Source organism: Apodemus sylvaticus, chromosome 12, assembly GCF_947179515.1.
Source record: "Apodemus sylvaticus chromosome 12, mApoSyl1.1, whole genome shotgun sequence".
In the NCBI taxonomy this organism is placed as follows: Eukaryota; Metazoa; Chordata; class Mammalia; order Rodentia; family Muridae; genus Apodemus; species Apodemus sylvaticus.
The window spans coordinates 83,218,815-83,227,450 of NC_067483.1; the positions used below are offsets into that span (position 1 = coordinate 83,218,815).

At 42.2% G+C, this 8,636-nt stretch overlaps 1 protein-coding gene across 1 annotated transcript in view; it reads left to right on the top strand.

Annotated features, from left to right (window-relative positions):
* The window catches only part of Wdr64 (WD repeat domain 64), a 111,150-nt gene extending 103,221 nt beyond the window's left edge, over positions 1-7,929 (top strand). Inside the window, exons 25-28 of the mRNA XM_052200715.1 lie at positions 636-741; positions 2,485-2,565; positions 4,193-4,303; positions 7,849-7,929. Coding sequence (XP_052056675.1) covers positions 636-741; positions 2,485-2,565; positions 4,193-4,303; positions 7,849-7,929 — 379 coding nt within the window. The remainder of the gene's footprint in view (positions 1-635; positions 742-2,484; positions 2,566-4,192; positions 4,304-7,848) is intronic.
* Positions 7,930-8,636: the final 707 nt, after the last annotated feature.

An 8,636-nucleotide genomic window follows, 5' to 3' on the forward strand; every position in this document is an offset into this window, starting at 1 on the left:
CTCTGGAGTGCAAATTAAGCCTTGTTCTACAGACTCTGTAACATTATATTTGTTTGCTTGCTTGGGGGCAGGGGAAGGAACAGAGGGTACATGAAGGTCAGAGAACGGCAGACAATAGTCAGTCCTCTGCTTCCACCATGTGGGTCCTGGCAATTGAACTGATATCATCAATCAATTGGTGGTCCCTTCACCCACTGAGCTTTCTCACTGGGCCTAGAATGATCATATCTCGAGACATATTATTGATTTCATTTTAAAGGTGTTTTTAGTGCTCAGTTATGACTTTCTAAATACATATGTAAAGAAGTTTTAACATTCAAAAGTCAAGCATTGAATTTATAAGACTTTTCCCCATTTTTACTATATAGGGCTCTCCCCAAATGACAATTGATTTTAATCACATGGACTGTTCTGGAAGAGTAGAAATCGCTGTAGTTTCCCTAGAGGGAGATCTAGGTAGCAAAATGGAATACGAATTAGGTAGACTCAGTGTCATTGGGACTGGTGCCATGCCGTGGGAGTCGGGCAATGCGGGGAGCGGACAGGGAGGACACATGGATATTTGATCATTTGGCAAGAAATGAAAGCTATAGCTATGTACTTGACAATTTTTTTTTTTGTATTTTTGTATGCAGATGGAAAAAAATGAGCTCAATGTCTTTGCTTTTCAAGCGTTCACCTCCCAATCCCTTTGAAGTACAACACGATTTTAAATTTTTCAAGTCTCTTTCTTCTCCAAAGGTAGCTAACATAACAAAACTTACCTTGCCTTTTGAATTTTTGAATTCAAATATTCTCACTCTTGTAACGCTAGCTTTTTGTTGTTGCTCTTTAAAAAACTACGACAACTTTTTTGGCACAGACAATACAAATTAATTCTCTTATAGATTTGTAGGTAAGAAATCAAACTGAAGAGGAAGCAGTGGGTAAATCTTACCAGGCTGAAACTGAGGTGTCACAGGATCTGTGTTTCTTTTAAGAGATTCAGGAAGATGGGGAACCCACATTCCTCATTTTGTGTACCCCCTCCCTGCATAATCAAAGTCACAGGTCGCATGTGGTCGCAGGTCCCCCTTACTCAGTGGGGAAGGTTCTGTATTTCTGAGGAGTGGAATGATAACTCTAGGGACACTTAAGTAAGTCAGGAGCACCTCTGCCCTCAGACGTAGAGTCCATGCGTAGTGCCCCCAGTTTAAGGGCTTGCAATGACTCTGTTTCCAACGTCCCCAGCAGTGAATGTCCATTCCAGGGCACATTTTGTTTACTGGGCGGTCCGATAAAAAATAAGCTGATATTATTTACCATGCTAGAGGATGGATGTAGTGTGAGGCCAGAGGTCTGGAATTAATTAATTAACTAATTAATTCCCTCTGGCTCACCAACAAATAAAGCAAGCACAGCAGTCTGAATTAATCTCTAGTCTAAGCCTCCCCCACAGTCTAGCGGTCTAGCAGTCACACTCACTGTCTTTCTGAGCTTTCTGTCCCTACGATGTGACTCATCTGGGGTACCTCTGACACAGGCAGAGCGTACATCACCTTCCTCAACTCACCCCATCTTCAGAACACTCATAAACGAGCAGAGGTTGGTACCTGGAATATAAAGAAAACCTCCAAAAAAAAAAATTAAAGAGAAAAGAGTCCTAAAACTGCTTTAAAGGCTTGGATATCTCACTAAAAAAAAATTACATGCCAATAAGCACATGGAAAGGCAGCTCGTTAGTACACAGTACACAGAGACATGCACTTCAATGACACCATGGGATTCCATTTTGGGCATTCCGGGATCTAAATAGTCTGGTGCCATCACAAACAGCAATCTTCTGTTTGTCAGACAAACAGAAGGGGCAGTCATACAAACTGCTAGAAAGTCGTTGAAGATCAATGTGGCAGGATCTGGCAAGGTTGAAAGGAACCGTGCCCTGCTATGTGTATACTAACTCAGGAGATGGGCATAACAATGCTGGGCCAGAAGGCTAGCTTGGTTTACATAGTGAGTTCCAGGCCAGCCTAGGCTACTTAGAGAGACTTGTCCCAAAAGTCAACACACACACACACACACACACACACACTTAAAGGTAAGATGATAACTGAAATATTAAATAAATTGGTTAACATCCTTAGAAATGCTTTGTAGAGTCCTTGAAACACTTGAATACACCACATTTCTTCTCTCACTTTGTTATCTTGCCACCTCTCTCGTCCAGTGAGGGAACAGGCTTCCACACCAGTTGAGCTGTGAGTAACTTGGAATAACTGATTAAACTAGTCAGTTTCTGATAATTTCCTTTTGACATGCAGTTTGCAGTGCCAATAATATCACTACAGTCAAGCTTCCTTTGGGGCAGCCTCTTTCGCTCATTTGCCATCAACAGACAACTTGCCTAAGATCTACTTCAGTGAGTTAGGCTTGACCCCCATATTTTGATGGATATTTGACGGCTAGAACGTGCCCCTTCCAGTAAATCATTGCTTTGTTTTATAGACTCGCCGATATGCTTTGGAAGGTTTCATGACGGAAAACCGAGAGGCAGGGATTGTTTTTGGTTCTCTGCCTATATACAGGGTAAGTTAGAAGTTTCTAGAACTAAAGTGGTAACAGGACAATACGAAATCTGACTTCTCATTGTTGACACAATTAGCCCTCCAGTGTTTCTACAAATGTAGTGGTTCTTATCCCAGGGAAGTCACGGGTCATGTATATTAGTAGCTTGAATTATTCACCTCTGCTGTTGCACAGAAGAGTGTCTTTGGGCTTTGACCCAGCAGTTCATACCTTCAGGATAAAACCCAGATGCCTTAGAGGAACATATAAACTTTCTATAATGTGGCTCTCCCAGACTTTTGGACCCTGTTTTCTACTGTGTTCTCCTCATACGGTCCCTATATTCCAGCATGGCCTGAGAATCACTAGCTACTCCATCATTGTGCCTATGCTATTATGTGCCCCAAAGTCATCCGTCATCCAAGTCTCCACCCAAGGTAACCAGTGTTAAGTATCTAATGAATGAAGTCAGGAAATAATAAACCAAACACCAAATATGCAACTCAATATCAACACAGGTCTTTAGCATTACTTTACTTTATAAGGACATATTCACTGTAGTAGATAACAAGTAACAATGATGCTGACAGTGACCAAGAATTAACAGGGAATGTCTGGGGAGATGGTTCAGTCATTAAAAGTTCTTGCCATACAAATATAAAGACTTGAGTTTGGGTCCCCAGAATCTATACAAAAACATACAGTGCATCTGTAATGCCTGTGCTGCGATGGGAGAAATAGAAAAATCCCCGGAGTTCTTGATCATTCTAGTTTGATCAATGAGCTTGAGGCTCAATGAGAGAGCAGTTCTTGAAACCTAAGGTAGAGATCTGGGGAATATCTTAGTGCTTTCCATACAAGCATGAGGACCAGAGTTCTGATCCTCAGAACTCATGTAAAAGCTGAGAAATTGAGACAGCTCACTTACAATCCAGGTGCTTAAAACACAGAGGCAGGGGATCTGCTAGGCCACCTGGCTAGATAGACCAGCCCAAATGGGCAAGCTCCAATTATCCTGTATCAGTAAATGAAGAAGAGAGTGATCAGGAAGAGAATTGGGATCAACTTTTGACCTCCACAAGAATAAGTGCACACATAAACCTGAATGTTTATGTATGTATGTATGGAGAGAGAGAGAGAGAGAGAGAGAGAGAGAGAGAGAGAGAGAGAGAGAGAGAGAGAGATTGAACTTAAATTCCCAGTATTAGGAAGACAGAAACAGAAGGGTGTAAGGCCAGCTTGAAATACATAAATCTCAAAACCATGGGGCTGGAGAGATGACTCAATGGTTAAGAACATTTGCTGCTCTTCCAGAGACCTAGCTTCAATTCCCAGTGTCCACATGACAGCCCACACTTCCTGTAACTCCAGTTCCAGGGTATCTAGCACCCTCCTCTTCTGGCTATTGAAGATACCAAGAGCACACACACATACACAGAAATACATGCAGCCAAAACACTCAAACACATCAAAAAAATTTTTGAAAAGTGAAATTAGACAAGCCAAACTAACACAGGAAAAAAAAAAAAACAGAACAATGGATATCCAAAAGGGGCACGTGAATTGAAGTCACGTGGCACCCCAACCTCAGGTTTGCATTCCAGAAGTAAACACTTTAAGCATACTTGATGAAGTCTGTGCTTTGCAGGTACCAAGTCCCACGAGCCTGCGATTCCTTCCCCTCATTGGCTCTGAAGCACAAAGAGATTCAGTGGAGGGCGTTTATACAAAGAAGAAGGGCGCTCATGGTCATGATAAAGTAAGTTCTGTGCATCCCACAGAGTACTCTAATTCCATACCCACATACTCACCCACCCCCCCATACACACACACACATGCACAGGGAGAAAAACAGACAGACAGACACAGGGGGAGAGAGACAGAGACAGACAAAGTGTGTTCTTAATTACTTCTCTGTCACCCATAACATTCTAAGACTAAAATTATTTCAGTGCATATTTTCAAGAATATTCCAGATATGTATGTGTTTAGCTCAGTGAGATAAAATCCATATGTTCGTTAGATAGCAGGGGAGGAAAATCAAATAGAACCTGTGAATCTGAACAAATGAGGCGACCTTGGTACATATCCAGATAAGTCCTGTAAGTGGTTTTGGAAGGCAACTGGATATGACATGGCTGAGCAACTGTGACTGTCCTCACTTTGGGGTCTTACTGCATCTCTGCAGGCAGTGGGAACCCTGGTATCAGTGAGCTTCCCAGCAGCATTTACCCCTACGTGTTCACAGAAAATAACATGCAATGCTTTTTTAGATTTCAAAGTGTTCTTTTTTTTCCTTATAAAAGTCTGTTGTTGTCTTTACTTTCTTTATATATATATATAATTTTTTTCTATATTCTTTGTTTACAATCCAAAAGCTTTCCCCTTTCCTAGTTCCCCCCTCCCCATATGTCCCATAAATCCTCTTCTCTCCATCCATTCTCCTATCTCCCCCCCCCCCCTTTCTCTGTCCTGGTACTCTCCTACAATGCTGGATCAAGCAAGTGTTCTTATTAGAAAGGGTTCTCTTTTTACAACTAAGTCAGAAGGAAACGGGAGGTCCTTCTCAGATGTGGGGAGCTGGTACCAAACATGCTAATTAAGTGATAAGCCTGAGCTGATAAGTCTGAGATCTTTCCCATCAGATCTCATGATCTGATCTTATGCTAGTGGCACCAGAAGCTCCCATGGGCCTGACTTAACCTGTGCTCCCTTATCTAGTTATCAGGGTGTCCAGCATTAAAAGAGGGGTGTAATCCGGCATACAGCTTTTATTGTCCATCACTAACTCAGTACCCGATAATGGACACACTGACAACACTAAACACTTTTTACAAGCCATTTAATCAAGGTGGAAAATGCCTTCAGGATTTTGTTAGCTTTTGCACTGAGTGGGACTAGAGATGAGCCCCATGCATCAGCCGTGCTGCCAGTTAGTCAAGGAAGAGCTATTGGCAATAGAGGAGTTTTCTATAAAAATAATACTTGCTTTTAGTTGTAAGGAACAGATGAAATGGCATGGTATGAATAATCCGAAAGTGAAAGGTAAAATGTATATACATTTCTGTTGGGTTTTACAATTCATATATTTAGTTCCCTATATTTTTATTCTTTACATTTTTATCTAATTTAATATTAAATATAAGATTATATCTATGCAAATACTAAGCTTAGAAATGAAGATGACCATATAGCTTTTAAGAACCAACATAATGGAATTAAAATTAGTCATGGCTAGAGGGACAGGGTTGGTAACTCCATTGCAGTTAATGAGCATGCTCAAGTCCCTGGGTTCAACCTCTTGACCCCATAAAAAAAAATCAAATAAAGGGCCTGGTGGGATGACACATGACTTTATTCTCAGCACTCAAGAAGAAGAGACAAGCAGGTCTCTTAATTTCAGGCCAGCCTGGTCTACAAAGTGAGTTCCAGGACAGCCAGGGCTGTTACACAGAGAAACCCTATCGTGAACAAGCCATCAAAGTTTATAGAAACATCCAGCACAGAAAAAAAATTGATGTTGAAGATGGTATATATGCCAACATACTCCAAAGGAAACCTAATGATAAAAGTTCTCACAATTTTATTTCTCACAAAAAGTTACACTCAGGGACCTTGGAAGAGAACTCAGTTGCTAAAGAGCTTGGCCTGCAAGCCTGGGGGGCCTAAGTTTGGATCCCCAATACCCGCATAATATGCTAGGTGCACCAGTGCATGCCTGTAATCTTTGCACTGGAGAAATGGAGACAGGAGACCTCAGGGACTTAAGGGCCAGCGAGTTTAGCCAAGTTGATGAGCTCCAACAGTACATTAAAATGAACACTTTCATTCTGCAATTACAAAAACTGAATCAGGCTGGAGAGATGGCTCAGTGGTTAAGAGCAATGACTGCTCTTCCGAAGGTCCTGAGTTCAAATCCCAGCAACCACATCATGGCTCACAACCATCTGAAATGAGATCTGATGCCCTCTTCTGGGGTATCTGAAGACAGCTACAGTGTATTTACATATAATAAATAAATAAATCTTTAAAAAATGAAATAATAGGAAATAAACAGCTATCAAAGATCCCCAAAGAACCCAGTGACAGCTGGGATTTAAACTCAGAAGTTTACACATTTAATTAAACCCGGATGTTTAAATGTCACACAGTATAATTCGAAGGTCCATGAGCTGCTGTCATCTCCTGGCAGGAATAGCCTTTTGAGGGTACACAAATAATGCCAGCCTCCATCAGTCAGGTTTATCTTTCTCCCCAACCCCCATCACCATCTGACTTTTTGTCAGCCAGTGATTCCTCCCTTTCTACAATGACATCTTGGTGTTCTGTTGTTCTTGTTCTTTTGAAAACTCATTTCTCTTCATTGTCTTTATTCTACGGGACTGTAAATCCTCTAAGGGCGGATGTTTAGACTGATTCACTCTGGGAAGGAGGGAGAACCTGCTGGGTGGAGAGATGAGGAAAGACCTCGCCTAAAATGGCAGAGAGGACACCAGAAGCATGGGGATGCTCCCTCTGTTGGGGAGTGCAGATCTTGAATGGAGCTGAGTCTCCCATCTTCCCAGCTGCAGGGAGGGAGGAGCAGAGACAAGACCCTTTAGAGTGTTCAGGCCTAATGGAACTGAAGATAGAGGCTGAGCCTCAGAGCTTTCTGTCTCTTTACCTTGTACGTCTCTTCTTCCCTTTATATGTTATACAATTTTGTAAGCAAATCCCAGAAATATCTCAGGAATGTCTGGTATTCAACTAGTATCCCATAAACACTGATTGAATGTTACTATCTATCTATCTATCTACCTACCTATGGGTTTTAATTTTTTATTTGTGTGTGTGCATGGCAAAGATGTGGAGGTCAGGGAATAGCCTTTGGAAGTCAGTTCTTCCACAGTGAGGTGAGAGGATAGAACTCAGGTTGTCATGCCTGTGTAGCCAGCACTGTTAACCACACAGCCATCCCAATGTCCTAAGGAATGCTTTTGAGACAAGGTCGTGCCATGTAGCCCTGGCTAGCCTGGAATTTGTTACATTCTGAGCTGTGCTTACGTGTGTGACAGATCCTCTTGCTGACCCTTTCCCGTTTGTATACATGGGTCCTAGAATGGATACACACCTCATTAGGTAGCCCAGCAGCTCTTCTACAACCCTTGGGAGTCCCACCCCACCTGTCAATACTCTTCAGATGCACAGGATTGTTGAAATCACTACATTGCTTATCTAAGAGGAGAAAAATCTTTAGTGGTAGAAGTTGGGAAACTGCACTTGTCTATATGCCTTTTACTAACCAATGTACCCTTTATCCTGCAGTCACGGAGGAGAAGCCTGAAAAGGAATTTAGTCCCGCAGATAAATCTGGCTTCATCCTTCTTCCCAACCACATCCAAGTGAAGAGAAAGCCTGAGAACTGGCTGCTGTACAAGAGGCCACGAGGTCCAGATCTAGTCAAGATGAGGATGCCACACCATCAGATGGTTACACGTCTCTCTGCCTCAGGCCATGCTGGTAATAGAGATTGCTCAAGGAGCTCTGGTAACCTCACAGGGGCTGCAGCCAGTTTGCCAACTTTTTACACATAGAGAAACAAATGGGCAATGTCTCTCATCATTGTCAACATGATCACATCAGGACATAAAGAAAATCAGTAGCCTGGGTAGACCCAAATGATAGGGTTAGCGGTGATTAGCTTTGCACCTACCTCCACCTGTTCTGTTCACCCCAATCCATAACCAGAATTAGAGTGTGTGCAGTAAGAGGCAACTCATGTGTGTGTCCTGTTGTGTGTATACAAAGAGGAACACTGCCACTGTCGCTTTGTTTATTTGAAGTACTAGAGATTGAATCTAGGGGCCTGGCATGCTAGGTAAGTCAGTTATATCAGCAACTCTCTATTGAGATAAGGTCTCACCAGATTGATCTGGAAGGGTGAATTTAAGGTTGCCTTGATTCAGTCTCCAAATGTGCCAGAAAAATTATTATTAAAAGAAGGAGGAAGAGGATAAGGAAGAAGAGAATGAGGAGAAGGAGGAGAAGGAGGAGGGGGAGGAGGAGGGAGAAAAAGAGGAGGAGGGAGAGGAAAAGGAGGAGGATAAAGAGGA